This window comes from Osmia lignaria, chromosome 8, assembly GCF_051020975.1.
Source record: "Osmia lignaria lignaria isolate PbOS001 chromosome 8, iyOsmLign1, whole genome shotgun sequence".
Classification (NCBI taxonomy): domain Eukaryota; kingdom Metazoa; phylum Arthropoda; class Insecta; order Hymenoptera; family Megachilidae; genus Osmia; species Osmia lignaria.
Genome location: NC_135039.1, coordinates 10597323 through 10615580, shown reverse-complemented (window position 1 = coordinate 10615580; position 18258 = coordinate 10597323). Strand labels below are relative to the sequence as shown.

At 41.3% G+C, this 18258-nt stretch overlaps 1 protein-coding gene across 8 annotated transcripts in view; it reads left to right on the top strand.

Moving 5' to 3' along the window:
• LOC117608969 (uncharacterized) overlaps positions 1-18258 on the top strand; it is a 56975-nt gene that overhangs the window by 36995 nt on the left and 1722 nt on the right. For 5 of the 8 annotated variants that reach the window (XM_034334769.2, XM_076689817.1, XM_034334770.2 and 2 more), the window contains 11 exons: positions 8129-8272; positions 9207-9351; positions 10008-10094; positions 10203-10329; positions 11826-12178; positions 12250-12532; positions 12730-13149; positions 14562-15377; positions 15631-16760; positions 16826-16923; positions 17085-18144. In XM_034334769.2, the coding sequence (XP_034190660.2) occupies positions 8129-8272; positions 9207-9351; positions 10008-10094; positions 10203-10329; positions 11826-12178; positions 12250-12532; positions 12730-13149; positions 14562-15377; positions 15631-16760; positions 16826-16923; positions 17085-18144 (4663 nt within the window). Of the gene's footprint in view, positions 1-8128; positions 8273-9206; positions 9352-10007; positions 10095-10202; positions 10330-10702; positions 11132-11152; positions 11705-11825; positions 12179-12249; positions 12533-12729; positions 13150-14561; positions 15378-15630; positions 16761-16825; positions 16924-17084; positions 18145-18258 lie in introns of those variants that run through there. The other 3 variants (XM_034334776.2, XM_034334775.2, XM_034334774.2) reach the window with 3 other exon arrangements.

The following is an 18258-nucleotide window of genomic DNA, read 5'->3' as shown; positions in this document are numbered from 1 at the left end:
GGAAAGGGAAGGCGGTGAGTCTACCCGGACGCCTTTAGTTCAAGTCGGCGACCGCCAGGTGGCGGCGAGATTGGTCCGTTCTCGCTGGCGGTCCTCCGGCATGCAATTTAAATGGGACTTTCCTTCTTGTTACACACATTTTCACGCACATGGAGCTGCAGTATGCACCCCCGTCGCGGTGTCGATGACAGATAAGGGCTTGGGCCCATTCACACTGGTGTGGCGGTTTCAGTACTCACCTAAGGATGAGGAGCCCTATGAGGCAGGCATTGGTGTAATACAAAGGTTCAAGAGTCCCCTAGGAGATGGCAGGTACCTATGAAAATTTCTTCACATTAAAATAAAAAAAGAAGAGGGGTAAGGAGCCCTTGAGTCCTAGCACAACTACTGGGCCCAATGTAAACTTGGCCTTAGAGTGCTTACACAATGATGCCTCAAGGGATACATAGTAGGTCCCTATATTCTCTAGGCCCACCATGCCCTCAAAGATGAAAGACACAAGAGGGAACAGTCTTTTCCGCACACCTGCCTGCACGACGAATGGCGCCATTGTTTCCCCCCATACACGACAAAACTCCCATGAGAAATTTCAAACAATAAAACGATTCTCTGGAAGCAGGAAAAAAGGTCTAGCGGAGTCGTTCCAATTCCTTTCGAGGAAATGACCGCATTTTAAGATGGAATTATAGGGCGCAACGGGGAAGGACAACTGATCTTAGTACAAAATGAATTAAACAGTTAACTGCGGAGTTTAGTTTTAAAAACTCCTCGCGATATGCGGAATCAAAATCTAAATGCGGAAGCAAATGCTCCTATTATAAATTGTACGAAAAAAGTAAAGCAAAACGAGGAAGGGTTACATTTTTATTCGATACAAAATTAACAGTACATTGTTGAAAAGGTTATTATCATTAAAAACTTAAAACTTGTCAAAAAATAATAAAATTCATAAGCAAGAAAAATTAAAGAGAGAAAAATAATTTACAAATCGGAGAATACCAGATGCATTAAGGAAAATAATTAACTCAGTTTGTAAAAAATAATACACTGTATGGGGAATATCCGATATACCAAAGAGAATAATCAAACTCTTTTGTATAAAATACATAGCAGTTTTATTGGTAATAAATTGAAAAATACCACCAAATGACATTTTTATTTCATCTTATTAAAATTTCGAATTTTTATAGTCACTGGTAATATTTTATTTTACAAGACGTGTATACACGTCGATCGCAGTTAAATGGTTAATTCACGAAGTACATTCATCAAATAATTAATTAAATTCTAAGAAATCTCGAGAATGTAACTGGTGCATATCTTTGACGATTACGTAAAGAAGAGGAAGGGACGCGTTTTCGTTCCATAGCTGGAGGCCCCGGCCTTCCTAAATTCCAACCAGCGCATCCCGTTACTTCTCCTCCACCTGTCCGATCCTCTTTGCCCGAGAAACTATTGACTGCTTTCCACTCTGTTTACCGCAGCATTCGTTGCCGAGGATCATGAATGGAAGGAACGATCCCCAGCGAATCGTAGACGATAGCGCTGTTTCACCACACCGTGACACCATAAACATGATCGTGTGTCCTTAACGCTATAGTAGAAATGCCTCTGTACGGCGCAGTATGGATTATTCAGAACATTAATCCAGAAGGAGGATAGATATACTTCAAGAGAGGACACTAGGGATGTAGAGCATAAGGCTTCCCTAAAGAAAATGGCAATGGAAGAAAGGAGGGTCGAATGGCCAGATGGCTAATTGAATAAACCAGAGGTCCCCAAACTGTTTTGTCCCGTAGACCACGTGTCGATTTCTTCTGCTTTGGGTAGACCCCCCCCCAATTTCATAATATTGATTTTGTACAAATTTATACATTTACGGGAAGCCAAAATTTACATTTCATACACCTTCAATTTTTTTTTTTCTTCCACTGACATGGGCCCCTTGCAGGTCGGTGTCGACCTCTGGGGGGAGGGGGCTGGTTTAGAGGAAAAAAGTTGCTTAAAATGACGAATTGTACAACATATTTAAAAATCATCAAAATCGGCGAGGGAATAGCTATTCTACAAGTTCATCGAATAAAAAGACCAGGTAAGGTTAGGATAAGATGTGAACAGGGAAGGAGAGAGTGGATGCATACATTGATCACTGCTGTGTTATGTGGATATGTTACAAGAATGTGGGAAGATGACAGGATAAGATAAGGTAAGGTGTAATAAGATATGAGATGTAAATGATTACAAAGAAATGTATGCTCATTAGAAAACCATGAAATAAACAACTGCATACTGATGAGAGAACCCATTATTTTGTTTCTATCCGTGTATCCTTAGGTAATACCATGGTACGGCTTCCTCCAGAACCAATGATGATACTTTGTAAGGAAAAATAAAATATTAATGCAAATCGGATTAGTATTTAATATCCCTGTTCCACAGAAAGTGCATACATGTGAAGAAACGAAGTGTGAAGGATTTTAACGATGCCTTGCCCTCCTTTACGACCATCTTAAGTCCATTTCCAGCTTCATTTACGGAACATACTGGCTGGCAAATGCCGCAACCGTAATATTACCCACTCCCAGCCGGAATTATGTCATTTTAACTGAAGTGATCGCGAAGATACGCGCATGCTGCGGTGTAAAGTTGCACTTTACGTAACGTCGAAGCCATGGCTCTCCTTTCTCGCGCATTGTACCCACAGCTCGGCTGAAAATGAATGGTAATGCGTGCGCCGTGTTATGTATACGTAGAAGACCGACGACTCCGTGAACCCTTATTAAGGATTTTCATTACGTATGCATTGATTTGCACCACCTGTGAACCCGTTACATTCTCTCTACCATCTCTTCTCTGTTATTTGAAGAAAAAAATAGACATACAGGGTGTCCCGGCTGAAGTGACAGACCCGTTATTACATAACTATTAATGATACAAAAGAATTATTGATATGGAAATTGCACGGTAAAATAGGAACTATGCTTTGATATAAAAATTTCGTTGTATTATTAATTAAACCCTTTGAGGGGCACATTTTTCCGAACAAATGATTGAAATCAAAGGTTATCTAAGGGTTTTTGGGGTCGCTGATTACGATTCTGACGTCAGAATTACAAAATTCAATTTTTGAAAATTCAAAAATTTTTTTTTAGAAAACTGGCATGCGAAAAATTCTGAGAAAAATATATGTTATAGTGCTAGGTATATTAGTTTTCAAGATATAACGTTTACAAATTTATCGATTTTCAAGGAAAAAATCTCGGCTCGAGTGGCAAATCGTAAAAGCGGCCCGATTGTTGCGGTAGGGCACCATCCCCCACACCATGGGGCACTTGGGTTATACCTTGAACGTTATATTTTAAAAACTAATTAAAATTGGGTATATACATTCAAGCTTAATAAATTCGTCTTGAAAAGCACTCTCACATGCAGGGTCGGTTTTAGCAATATTGGCGCCCCGGGCAAGATTATCGTGGCGCCCATTCAGGGGCTCCAAATTTTTAAGAAAAAAAGACAAGGTAATAATATGAAACAATGAATCTGTAGTTAGATTGTAAAAATTGTTAAACTACGTAGCAGCTTTACTAATCTAAACTGATATATAACTAGGGACACCGGGCTGCGGCGCCCCGGGCGATCCCCCCCCAATGCCGACCCTGCTCACATGATTTGAAAAAGAGGAATATATATAGTTCCATTTAAAAAACAAAACTTGACCATCATATCTCTTAACCCTTTGAGGGACAGTGGTACATATTTGTACTATCTTTTTAACCGATTTCGAAAAAGGAGCAGGTTACTCAATTCGATCAGAATATTTTTTTATTTTTTTTGTTTTTAGTTTTTTTTTTTAATTCGGAATTAATTTACTGATTTTTTCAACCTGTGAGTACTTTCTAGACTCTTAAAAAATTTCTTTAATATTTCCCATTTTACCGTGCCATTTCCATATCAACAATTCTTTGTGTCATTAATGGTCAGGAAATAACGCGTCTGTCATACTTCAACCAGGACACCCTGTAGATGGCCGGCGATGTACTTAGAAACTTCTCCGAAGTTACTTATAAATTCTAATCGTATTCCGCGACTTTCAAGCGAAAAATCATTCGACGTTTTCTCGAGCAGGAAACGCGTTCTTTCCCAGCTCATCGAGATTCTTCGAGGAAGCCACCCTGTCGCGTTTTGCGATTCTTTTTACCGTGACCGTTTCGTGAAATTCCTGGCAACAGCTTCATTCTGTTGGCAAGGATAATTCTCGATCATCATCGTTGTTCTCGGTTCGATGGTTCGGTAACGCGCAAGAACCATCGGCCTTTTTCTGCGTTTCCTACGAGAAATCTTCACGGAAGAACCGCGATTTATATTTCTCTCGGGGGGAAAAAAAAAAGCGGTGCGTGGCTTTTTTTTTTCTTTCGTCGTCGATCGACAGGAAAATCGTAAAGCAATTTTCTCGCAACGCAGAGGCTTCTTGCGTTGTAGAAAATAAGCGGATGGAGGGATATTACAAATAAGAGAACAGATGGTGGAGAAGAAATAATATTCTTGAGCTTTCAAATGGACGATTTCGAAAGGTAGAAAGTCCATCGCCATTTAATGACATAAAAGTATCGCTTATACCTTAATATCCGATAACTAGTCGAAAAGTCCCTTACCATTTTTGGGCACAGGGATCGAAAACTGAATAGCTAATACCAATACCCGGCGCCATTGTCCCAACAAAGGAATCCTAAACTAAGGTTCGTAAACGCGTTAGAAAGAAATTAGGATGCTGTATTCTAATTAGAAACGTGAAACGGCCTTAGCCACATAGGCTATACCGGTACCCGTAAGATCACCGAAGTCAAGCTAAGTGGACACGGTTTCGCCCTAAGATGGGTTACCGGGGTATGCTGTTGGCAACGAAATAAGCGGGATAGCAAATATGAATAAAATGAATGAATAAAGCAAAAAATGTGTGTATATGTGAGAGTATGGCCACAAATATAAAAAAGAAGTAAATGTAAAAATCTAAAATAGACGAGATCTTGAACTTTCGTTGGGCAGAAAAGGGCCGTTAGCCCCCTAGATAATTCCGCCTTCAAAATCAAGGGAATTTAGAAACGTGCTACTTGTGAAAAAAGAAGAATAATTGATGATATTTAGCTATTCGACGTCCAAAGACAGCGTTTTAACATCCTATCGGAAATTCTAATCTTGTCAGATCTTTCTCCGACCAACGTCCAACTTAATTAACATTCTAACGAGCAAATTTGACTGCTCCGAGGCGATTTGACTACTGCAAAATCGGAGAAAACAGGTGTCACACTGGCTTAATAAATGAACACTGGACAAGAAAGATGAACCGGAAACTTAGAAACAGTTATAAAACTGTTGAATTTTAACGAGCCTTTGCGATAAAACACGTGACATTTCTATTGGAAGTTTTATTCGCAGTAAACCGAATTTTTACGACGAGCGATAAATTTATCCATTAAGAGGAGACGAGTCGTGAAAAAGAAATTTTCTGAAAAATCAGTGAAGAAAAGTGTTATAGAAAATGGGGAACAGTTGGTTTAGCAAGAGTTTCTCGGGAGAGCGCCGGACACTTTCGTTCCTCGGGTTCTGTTTCGCAAGAAAACGGAATTAATCCCGAGGTCCGGTGTCTCTGCGGGGCCACGCATTGCCAACTCATTACCGTGCTTCATTCTTGCACACCCAGCCGCTGGAAAACGTGCCATTCCTCTCATAGGGAAACGATTGGGCAACTCTGTATCACGAATTGCTCTAGGGACGCGTCGCCTCGTCTCGGCTCACGTGTACTTACACGTGGATTAATATTCTTCTTCGACAGAATATGATTGATTCTATTTGCGCACGTGGAACATTGTTATCGATCGCTTTAAGCGTATCAGTGATTAAGATCTGTTGGATGACCAATCCTTGTCAGAAGAGTCTTCCATCATGGACACCTCGGTAATTATATAAATCATGGACGGCACCTCTGATTTCGATGATTTTTAAATATGTTGTAGAAATTAATATTTTGAACAACTTCTTCCTATACGTATAACCGCCACTCAGCCTTAGTTTTAGAGATATTTTTGAAAAACATATCGTTTAATATAGTCTAGTCTAACCTAACCTAATCAATGAAGTAGGTTAGGTTAAAGTAATATTCTGGTCGGTGTCAGGCGAACAGACACGAACTGAGATTCAAAATCATTAACCCTTTGCATATGTGTGTCCAAATATAATTGTCATAGTAATTTATAATTCCGTTCATATTGCGTTATATTCTCGATACAAAACATATTTAAAAATCATCGAAATCGGAGGCACCGTTTGTCATATAAATAGTTACCGACACCTCCAGATTGTTATACATTTATGGCGCTCGATGATTCCCTATTAGGAATGCTTCCTATTCACTCATACGCTCGATAATTCCCTGTTTCTTGTGCCCCCCTGTGAATCCCCAAACCCTGCGAATTATCAAGCACTTGCTGTGTAGAGAAAACGAGACGAAAGTGGTATGTTTTCAACATCTCCCCCAAGTAAACAGCAATGAATCAACACGTTTCAACGGGGGAGCAAGTTTTATTGCTTTACATACATACACATGTCAGACTGGTTACGTGTATGCGGTGTTTGCAATTAACAACACCGAGTGTCGGTTGCATTTGCCATTTGTAAGTGGTTACGTAAAAGGGACTCTCTTTGAGGTCCGCGTTATATAACTGCGCCTTTCCTTCAATAATCATCAGATAAACCAAGAGTGATTGATACCGTAATGGGTGCGTGGATCTCAATTTGCTTTCCCCATTTGTTCGCGATGAAAGCATCCATGGTTATGGTTACGACGATGCTCTTCCAAACAAGTTCAATTTCTCTATGATATCCCCAAGTGAACTTAAGAGTTTAGGGAGGGCCAACTTAGGTCCTCCTAGCCAGCGTTATCATATGGAGGGGGGAGGGGGGGGGGGGGGGGGGGATGACCTTTCCTTCCAATTCCTGAAGGAAATCTGACAATCTTCCCCCTGGGGGGCGTAGGGCAGGCACGGGTATTAACGACCAATAGGGGCACGGGCGCTCTTCGGTGCACGCGTGCGTCGAACGAGCTACAGGAGAATAAGGCAACGCGACGCTGCTCCACTGCATACTCGTGAGTGCTCGAATGCCCGTCCGCCCGGACAGTCTGCCCGCCAAGCAAAGTCTGCCCACCCCTCACGTAGGGCAAACTCAACACAGAGCCCTCGCTCCAGGACAGTAGTTGGCTCCTCCACTTTCCCTGGCTCGTAATACATACTGTGGGACAGCCTGTAATAGGGAACGATGAAAGATGTAACAGTATCATGTGAAATATTTGTCCCACTTTGTCGTCGGTCCCAGATAAATGGTAATCGATCTATCCACCTTTCGACACAAGATACCGACAAGGTGGATTGCGTTATAGGAAACGATCTTCTTGTTTTTATCGCGCGTTTCGTCTTCCGAATGTGTCTCATCGTTCCACTGTATCGTCTTACACGTTACGGAATACGCGTCTGTGTTGGCGTGAACGCTCGGATGACGGACCGTTCCGATGGTAACTGGGTCCATTTGGACCCACAAACGGTTTGCATTCTCGCACGGACCTCAAAGAGTTCCTTTTCGTTCAGTGTCAATTGTTGCAACACTGGATGGGTCTATGCTGACCCACTCACCGACCGTGTCGGCACTCGGAGAGATAATTATAGCGAGCTCGAGGAACGTTACTTGAGTAATTCATATCAAAAATGAATTCGTTCTCGTTTCGAAACGACAATGATAACGGTGTTGGCATTGAATGGCTACGTGACATGAGAACATGAAAGTGTGATCATGTTTGCGGAAGTCTGAAGAGTATTTATGTCACGTTTGTCTCAATGCGCGCTCTGTTCCTATTTGAAGCATCGAGAAATTATTATTAAATTCTTGAACTGTATATTCTTCGAAATTTGCAACGAGGAACCATAAAAGATTTAGGAATTTAGCTTATAGCCATAGGGTTGAAATGATGAATGGACACATGAATTTTTTAATTTTTGAATTGTTGAATTTTTTAAATGTTCAGTTTTAATAGTTGTAGTATGTGGAATATGGTTATAATGGTACGTCGTGCATTTTACAGAACCAGAGAGGAGAGACCATCCAGAATGATCCTAACCGTGACCGAGGACACTCCAGCAGACATGCTGGCCGGTAGTATGGAGCTTCTAGTCCAGTTACCTCGGGACCATCATGTTCAGACGCAAAGGGTCACGGTACAGAGAAGGTAGTACTTGCAATTATAAAACAAGAGCGTTTCCTTTGTTCCTAGATTAAGATTTCTTTCTATACATCTTTTGTTATTTAAGCTTCTATTGGGCCCTCCCTTAAACTTAATGCATTGGGTCCTCTTTCAAATTTAGCACATTGGGCCTTTTCTCAAATTTAACACATTGGGCTTTTCTTCAAACTTAACACATTGGGCCCTTCTTCAAATTTAACACATTGGGCCTTTCCTCAAACTTAACGCGTTGGGCCTTTTCTCAAATTTAACATGTTGGGCCCTTCCTCAAACTTAAAACATTGGGCCTCCCCTCAAACTTAATATATTGGGCCCTCCTTCAAACTTAATACATTGGGCCTTCCTTCAAACTTAATACATTGGGCCCTCCTTCAAACTTAATACATTGGGTCCTCTTTCAAACTTAACACATTGGGCCTTTTCTTAAATTTAATATATTGAGCCTTTTCTCAAATTTAACATATTGGGCCCTCCTTCAAGCTTAACGCAATAGGCCCTCCCTCAAACTTAATACATTAGACCTTCCCTTAAACTTAACACATTGGGCCCTCTCTGCAACTTACCACATTGGGCCCAGATCTCCTATAAGAGGGTAGAACACCCTCTTCTCAGTACGGTTCATCTCACTGAGCGGCATCATCTCCTACGTCCTTTAGTCACACTGTGTTAACTCTTCTCTCCAGTCACCTTCCTATCAATCGTCCTTACCTGTCCAGGCAAAATAGACGAAAAAGTTTTATGTATTCCTGCATCGTCATGTTCCTGACGAGATGCAACAGCTGCAAACCGTGGCACGGTCGAACATCTCTGGGACGCGTCGACGCAATGCCGTGGAACGGTGCAGGAATAACGTGGCATGACTTATTATTTCCGCCATGAGCACCGGGTAAGGGTTTCTTGGATCTCTCTGTGTTCACAGTACGCCGATGATGGACCTCCTCGTGCAGATCGCCACGGCCCACAAATTGGCCGCTTCCAGCTACACCCTGCAAGCGATAGGAGAGCGAGGCATGGTTCTACCTCATCAACCCAACACGCCAATAGGCGCTTTGGATGCACTTCAGGTACTGTTATCCAATCATTTTTGTCATTCCATTAACTGTACAGCTGTTTCAGTCAACTGCTTGTGTAGATTCTAAGAGAATGTGTGCTTTCTTGCAGGTATAAAACTAGAGGGGAAACGCTGAAAGTTTTGAGAATCCATCAGTTGTAAGTAAACCAAGCTTGATAAACTGAATGGTTCTCAAAACTTTTAGAGTGAACCTCCCATTTGGATTCCTTCATTAATAAGGATCATTAAGGATATAACAGGAGCAATGCAAATAGTTAATTTTATAAAAGAATCCTGAAAAGAAGTTGGAGCATTGGAATCCTGTTTTTCTGCCCAGTTAAATGAATAGTTTAGACTTGAGGAAGCAGCTTGGAGTTCTTTGAATCGCGTGATCTTAAGCCTTCATTAGGCTTCTTCTAATTTCTTCAAACCGTTTCGCCGACTTCTAATCAAAATAACGCTAATCCTTTTCTTCGAGGAATCACATTCACCATTTTTTTTTATGGATACAAAGTGTATGCTTCTTGGAAGGGAAACAGTTGGCCAAGCAAGATCATCTTAATAGTCTATAATCAGTAATGATAAAAAATAGTTGATGGAATGATCCAGATAAGCTGCAGCCTATATTCTGTATTATAATAATTTGATAACTGTGTGTTTGGATTACAGGTGAAGCTACTACCAAAACAAGGAACTTTTGTACCAAGGAAAGCAAAGCAGGCTAATCAGCCTTTCGAAACAACATTTAGGTTGCAGGTAAAGACACTCTTCAACTTGTAATCTTTCCATTTCCACAAACACCTCTTTTATCTCTGATTGATCATCAGATAATCAATGATTATGGTTATTGTGCAACTGCTGCAGGTACATCTACCAAGAAACCAGTTGTACGTATCCAGAGTCAGTCCTAAAATGAATTTGGGTGAAATTTTGGATGAGGTGTGTCGTGAGAAGAATTTGGACAAGAATAAATATGAGCTACGTCATCCAGGTATGTAAATCACTTTGAAAATATACAACAGTTGTTTGCACTTACTAATTATTATTTCAATCTGTAAATATCAACAGGTGGAAAATTTTGTTAAGAGGCTTAGGTAAAAATAAGGAAAGGGTTATGGATTTATTATCCAAGAGAGAGTTGTTGGATTAGGTTGTTTGATTTGATTGGACGAATATTGGTAATCTGGGAAGGAAATAGACTGATTCGTTCACGTTTGATATTTAAACCGGTAACAGTGACCAGTTTTGTCCCCTCAACTGGTTTCCTTAATTTATTCATATTTTTAATGCTGTATTTCTTTTTTATAAGAAGCAAATTAAAATGAAATTCTTGTCACCACACTTAAAAAAAAAGATTAGTATATTAGTATAACTAGAAGAGGAAACAATATCATTCAAGATGCTTTTCCCACTCAATCAATTTATCTCAAAACCAGTCTCAGCCTTTTGGTAAACAGATTTTGACATCGTTGAAAACGTGTGTTTCTGTTAACACAAAATGCCAGCTTTATCTTTTTCAGATAGCAGCTAAGTCTTTAAATTCGATAGCGTTTTAATAAAGCGCAGTTGAAAATGAAACGAGCACACAGAACCTGCTGTTCTCTTTAAAAAATATTAATTAATTCCAAAATATTGTAAAAAAAAATGAAAAATCTAGCTCCTTGTGCTAAACCGTGCAGTGTAATTAAAGTTATTTGTGCGACGACTGTAGGTATCAATTTTCAGAAATATTTATCAGAGATTTGAGGCCAGAGAAGTCAGTAACCGTGTGCTTGTACCAGCTTCGTGGAAGGGTGTGTGTATATGGCTTCAGAAGCCATCCAGATCATGAATATAAAAATACATATCTCCGCGCACACATAGGAACCTCCTCGATCCAATTTTCTTGAAATTCAACATTCCTGTTCACCGAGTGGACATAAGTCATCGGAATACGAGTGCGATTCGATCCAGGATTTTATGACGGCGATTGCAATTGACTCACCCTATAGATCATCGATCCCAAGTTATAAGCAGAACACTGAGCCACGCTGGACGAGCGCAACCAGATTTACCAGTAAATGCCTCGGCTATCTTCTCGACGCCGAAGCGTATCCCCGATACCGGCAGCCTCTCCCTCGATTATATATCTGCCGCAGTTACGAGGATATTTCAGTTAGAGCTAGTTACACCGGCCAGTTGTGTTAAGATCGCTATCGCAAGGTTGCCGGCCGGCCTGGCTCCTCCACTTGTTACTCTTGGTCGTTAAGCGTGCATGCCTCGCGTTACTTTCATCCTGCTCGTCCTCGCGGAAGCGTCAACTCTCGCGTTGCTCTCATACGCGTTCCTTGGACCTAGAAGAATCTCTCTTAGGGCCTTTACGACTCGTAAGTTTTAGTGAGGGTACACGTCAGACACCTTCTAATCATCGAACCCCAGCGTTACAATAGTACAACCGATGGCATTGTGGATTTATATTGAAAATTAAAAATTCAAATTGACTTTCAGCAAACTTGGAGGAGACCCTGGACTTGTCGCTGACCCTGCAGGATTACCACCTACAGGAAGTTACCCTGTATGCAAAGCAAGGAAGAACATTGGGCTCCGCTCTGAGTACCCAGGACATAATGGCTCTGCAGAGGCAAGAAGAGCGTCGCAGGCAGCAGGCGAAACAGGGTGTATTTAGCTTTTACAAGAAGTCGAAGGAGAGCTCTCTGAGCACCGACAGCCTGGGCGGGCGTAGCGCGTCCCCTGCTAGAAGCGACGAGACCGGGAGAAGCTCGAGTCCTCTTCAACCACCTGCCAGGCCTCAGAGGAAACGGAGACCCGCGCCAAGGCCACCTGTTCCGGCTCAAGCTGAGGTCAGCAATGACAGTAGAACTTGCTGGTCCGAGAGGAGGATGATCCGAATGGCGTATTTTCATCATTTTAGGGCACAGAAGAGAGCTCTGGAGATTCCAGCAAGGACAAAGTGGTCATCAGTCACAGTCGCAACAGCAGCGACAGTTCTGGATACCATGAAGCCTCTGTTCTAAGCGATAACCCAGAATCTACTGGAAGACTTCCAGAAACTTTACCCAGGAGAAATAAAGTTCCAACGGAGACGCCGAGAAAGCTGGCGCAGACGTCTCAGTCTAGCAAAAGTCTGGGAAACTTGGCCACTGTGCCTGGCACGCTTAGCCATGGAATTAGCAGCACCTCTATAAGTTCCACAGGTAGAATTATTTTAAATTTCGTAGGTGAATCAAGCTAAATCCAAATATTTGCTTCAGCCTTGAGGAAAACCCCTTCTATATAAGCCCTCCTCTCATGATTTACTCTCTTTTTCCACTCTTTCACACCATCTTCATATAATTTTAGGAAATTGTGCATTGGAGAATATTGTATATTCTGATGGAGGTTTCCTTTTCAGGATTAAGAAAGAAGAGGGCGGCACCTCCTCCGCCGGTAACCAGGCCCTTGTCATCCGCAATCTCCTCCCAAGGATTAGAGCGCATCGTCGACTCCGAAGAGTCGTTAACATCCGACATGGATCCCTCCAAACCTCCTTCCGACATCAGTGCATCCTCCAAAGCAAACTCGGACATCGAGGAACGTCCAAAGGCCAGCTCCGACATCGGAGTGACCACCATACCCACGAAACTCTCGTCCACGGTTGATTTCACCAAATCAGACTGTCCAAACGCGGACGCAGAGCTGAAGAGCAGCAAGTCAGACATCGAAACGCGTCATAGATCAGGATTCGTGAACGTTAAGTCGTCGAACACGGTGGCTGGAAATCCCACACCTATAGAAGACGCTCCTGTAGACGCTAGAGTATCGCGAAAGAGAGGTAAGCTAGTTCGTAGTTGCGGTAGCATAGAGAACGACCTACCCTCTTATAGTTTCGTGTCCAAGAACAGTTTTGAGAACGCAGAGAATGGAATGGACGTTGCTAAGAAGCATAGAAGTCTGTTCGACACTGAGAAAATTAAACTGCATTCAAGAATTGAGGAGTGCAAAGCAGAGCGTAGGTTGAGTGATCTCTCAGATGATCTTACGGATACTTTTGTCAAAAGTGCATCAGTCATGTTCAAAGCTAGGTCCTTAGACGGTGATAAGAATTCTACTAAAACAAATTCTAAGCTGCAGAAGTCTCAGAGCTTTGCTTGTTCAAACATTGTTGTCCCTAAGGTTACGGAGTGGTCAAAAACAGCTAGTTTTCAGGGAAGTAAGCAGTTCACTCGTCAGAAGTCGTTTAAATCACAGAGTAGGTTGGTTAAAATGCAGACTGTTGCCCATTTGGATGATATAGAGACAGATATTGAAAATGTGCCAGAATGTGGTGCACCGGAGAACAGGTTTAGTCCTATTAAATTGCAGCTGGATAATTATATTTGTGACCAGAGGTGTCAGGCTAAAACACTGAAGTATAGTTCAAGCTTTCAAGTGGGGTACAAATTAAGGGAGACCAAGATAGTGAGTAATTTTGAAAAGCCAAGGTTGTCGAGCTCCCAAAGCTTCTCTGTTAGAAATAGCTTTTCTGATGATAGCTCAGAGTTGATCAATGATGGACAAGCAAAGCTAGGGAACGTAAGCACGACTAGGTGTTACGACGGTTTAATTTCCTCGAGTCTTAACGAAGAAACTTTTGGCAGGGCAACAGCTATCCGTAGATCTAACCCTTCCCCACCGCCCTTGAGTAGCTTGCAGATATTTGCAATATCCAGGAAGCCTTTAGATATTCCAGTAACGAGCATAGAGCCACCAGTGCCTAGCAACGTTGATAAATTACCATCTTTACCCATTATCCAGCACAGCGAGTGTAAATTGGAATCAGAGAAAAAGTTGAGCATACTGGAACCTCCACCACCTGGTTTGGTTAGTCGAAAAGAGTCCACTGAAAGTTGGAACAGATTTTTAATTCAGTTAAACTCCATATTGGAAAGTAGAGTCGGGGAATTTGTTTAAACTTTAGATTGAAATATCCATTCCATTCTCTACCTCAGAAACGTTATAGGTTATGTTTTATTGCTTTGTCTTTTCAAGATTTCCATGTACATATTTCCATGCAATATTTGACCACCATAAGTATAGAAATTCTTGTACAGTACATTTCATCAAGAAACATACACTTGCCCTTGTACAGTTATAGTAACAATTGTTGCATGCTTCTAGAAATTCTTATCCCTATGTTTTCATCCGCTTAGCTGTCTATACCCTTCGGTGATGGTATCTTCTTTTTTTCTTTCCCATCGAGTACAGTTGGAGAACCTGTTCCACTTCCAAAGCCTAGAAAAGCAGCCCCGCGACCCGTGGTGCCAAAACGCAAGCTAGCACCGTCTTTTCCACCGAGTAACACCCTCAGTAGTGGCTCCGACAATGTAGAGCGCCTGTTGAACGCTGGCACAAACCCCAGCATCGATGTTTCTTCGACTGACGCGAGTTCAGAGGTCGTTCAGAGTTCTACAAACTTTGAAGAAAAGCTAGAAACAGCTTCCAATTGTTCCACCAGCGAGAGTGAAGTATTTCTGACGCCTGGAGTTGATCAGAGTGAAGCAACCTTTGATTACAACTCTGTAATTCTGAAAGAAAATGAAGTTGAATCATTGACTGCTGTACAGACAGATAATAAAGAAGAGGAGGTATGCAGCAGCAAAGAAAAGAATATAGAAAATCCTTCAACAGCGAAAGGCAGTTCTAATCAAGAGAAGAAACTGTGCGCTGTGATTTCAACGATACCAAAGTGTGAAGTACTGAATGCGCTGAATGTTGACAATACGAAGACTCAGAACAAAGAGAAGGAAGGTATAAAAGACCCAAAGCGAACCAGAATCCCTAGAACAGCATCAAAGTCGAATGATTTTGAGACAAACTCTCTGGAAAGGCAAAGGAGACATTTGACGTCCCAGTTGGAAGATATCACATTTGCTTTGAACTTGAATGTGGCGTCTAATGTTGGCTTATTGTCTGACCGGTCAGAAAAGTTTCAGGGAAATGTGCAGCAGCTGGAGGAGAAGCAGAACAATTGTTCCCAGGGTGTGGGTGGAGGAAAGTCTCATCCTGAAATGAATGCATCAGGTGCATGTTGCATATCACTAATACGTGTGGTGATGGGCATTTAAGATTTTTATTGTATTAGTTTTTCAGCCGACTAAATCTAAAATCACTTTGTATATAATTGAACTAGAGATTTAAATTCTAACATCAAAGGTTATCCTAAATCTATTGTAAATAGTTTTCAATTTCTTATTAATATCTTTTGTTTACAATTAATAATTTATTTTATACAAAAATACAGTTTACATAAACTTCCCATAATGTTGTATTACAGATAAAGAATTCTCAGAAACGGATGTTTTACTGCAGAAGGTGTCCGACACCCTCTCCAACTCTTTACCAGTTTCCAACGAAAAGGCTTCAACTGAAACAAAGTCAAAAATAAACATCCCCAAAGACACGGATCAAAAGAACAAGGACATTGATTCTGCGGATAGCTCAAACTCCACTAACGCTATGAATCTGACTGCAAATTCCCAGCAAGATACATCAGACTACGTATCAGCTGCGGATGAAGACCTGTCCATAGCTGAATGGGAATACCAGCTTCCAGCTCCACCAAGTGCCTTCCGGGACAGCTCTTCTCCAGTGTTCGACAATTTTGATGAGATCACTCCATCCTCTGAGATTACAAAGGATTCTAAGATCAAGGAACCTGAATTTTCAGGTACCAATGATCCAAAGGATTCTTTGAAAGAACATCATCCAAAGAAGCAAGAAAGCAAAGAGACTCTAAAGAAAGAAGCAACTCATGAAAAAGTATTCAAACGAGTTGAATCAAGCATGAAGAAAGAAGTGATCAACGAATTGGAGAACAAAATTAGTAGCTTACCTCAGACTGCAAAGGATGTGGACTCAAGGAGAGCATCGAGTAACTCTTCAGCTCCTAAGGTAGCCCCTGTAGACAATACCCTGTCGAATTTCACTATCACAACGTACACCAGACAGAAGAATCTGAACATATTCGAAGAAGTAGAGCAACAATCTCGTAAGAAGAACACGGACGAGAGATTCGTCAGGTCGTTTGCAACCCTGTCCAGGAACCAGGACAGAGATCTGACGGATTTCAGTTCAGGAACATTGCAGGAGAAGAAACAGGAACCAAAGATAAACAGAACAGAGACGTTGCAAAGGTGGCAGACCAACAATGAGAAAAGCAATATCCAACGATCAAAGAGTTACTTATCTGTATGCGACAAGGCCAAGTTCCAAGGAGGCACTTGTGAAGATGATGATAAAAATAGCGCTGAGTTGGAGATGGATGCTGGTATGAAGAAAGCGACCAGCATTAACAGCTTGAATTCAACTGCAGTCAGGAGCAACGAGAAATTCTCAAGGTGGAGGGATAACATTCTGAAGCGGCAAGAAGAACCTACCAAAGAAAGTCAACTGCAATCTGTACAGGTAGTTTCATTGAGGAATCTTCTAAAGAACTGACTGTTCATTAATATTTTTAAATGCATTTTCAGGTGCTGAAGAGCATTTTGCCGCAGTTGAAAAGTGCTCAACAGGCGGAGGAAAATGTGTCCAAAGAATTGAATAATACAGTATTACAGGAGAAAACGAGGTATAGTTATATGAAACTTAGGCTTCTCTTACAGACGTTTGATGCACACTTACCTAACCCTAAACCTAACCCTAACCCCTTTGGCAGTTCTAATGTTAAAAGAAGTTTTATCACTACTTTCCTTATTTGTCTATGTATTAACAAAGTTTCTCTTGTTTCAGACCGGAAACTACTACATCTAACGAACATTCGATGGAATTAAACGTAGTTTCAACTCGTGATTCTCAAGCAGCACCGAGCAACAAGAAACCAGAATTCAAGAAGTTGCCATCAGAAACAAGTGCAAAACGGTACACCTATTCAGGACCCCCTGCGATATCCTTAGGCAGCTGGTCAGATCGACCCAATATTAACGTTCAGATTAAAAAGGACACAGATTACAAATTTGGAGCAAGTAAGAGCAACAGAACTGTTGTAGATATAAATGGCAGTAAGGAAGAGACGAATGGTTCTAACATGGAAGATACTGTTAAATCACAGAGGAGTAAGTTTGAAATTGCAGATAGAAGAGAACCTAATGAATTGACTAAGAAACTGATCACTCATACCACAGCGTCTGGCTTCAAGAAGCCAGTATTGAATAAAGTCAATTCAGAGTCAAAAACTGTAAGCGATAAACCTGTGGTGACAGGTGTAGAGCTGAAGAAAAGCTTCCTGGAAAATAAACAAGATGACAGTGTTATAGACACCACGCCTATGAACTTCAAAGAATTGTCCAAAGCGTTTGATCAGGAGGTCTATCTGCGACCAAAACCAAAACGTATCAATGTAAACCGACGCTCGGATCTTCAATTGGAAAGAGATTCCAGTAAACAGAACGGACACGCTAATTCTGATCAGTGTTCAACGAACGGCTTCCAAGACCATTCTAAAGTTAAGAGGTTCACCACAATAGTAGGCATGCAACCTCAAAATCAAACTAACCTCGCTTTCAGAAACGCCATCAATGGTAAATGCAATCCGCCCATGCCTGTTGTAAAAGGATTCAAGATATCGAATGTAAAAATTGAAGGGAGTCAGGAAAATCAGAATAATTTATTGAAAGAAAGGTCCAAGGAATTGAACGGTGATTCCCAACCTCCAAAACCTCCTACGATGCCTGTCATCACAGGTGTTACGTTGAAAAGTACCAGACCAAAATCTATGCCTGTTCAAATGGACTCGAGGGACATGTTGTTGGAATCTATTAGGAATTTTGGTGGTCGAGAGAATTTGAAGAACGTAAGCATTTTAATTTTATTTTAATTCGGTACCTTTAATATTACACTTTCTTAGTTACTATTTTAAATTCGAATACTTTTCCCGCGCTTTTGTGAATTTGAAAAATGGCGCGAG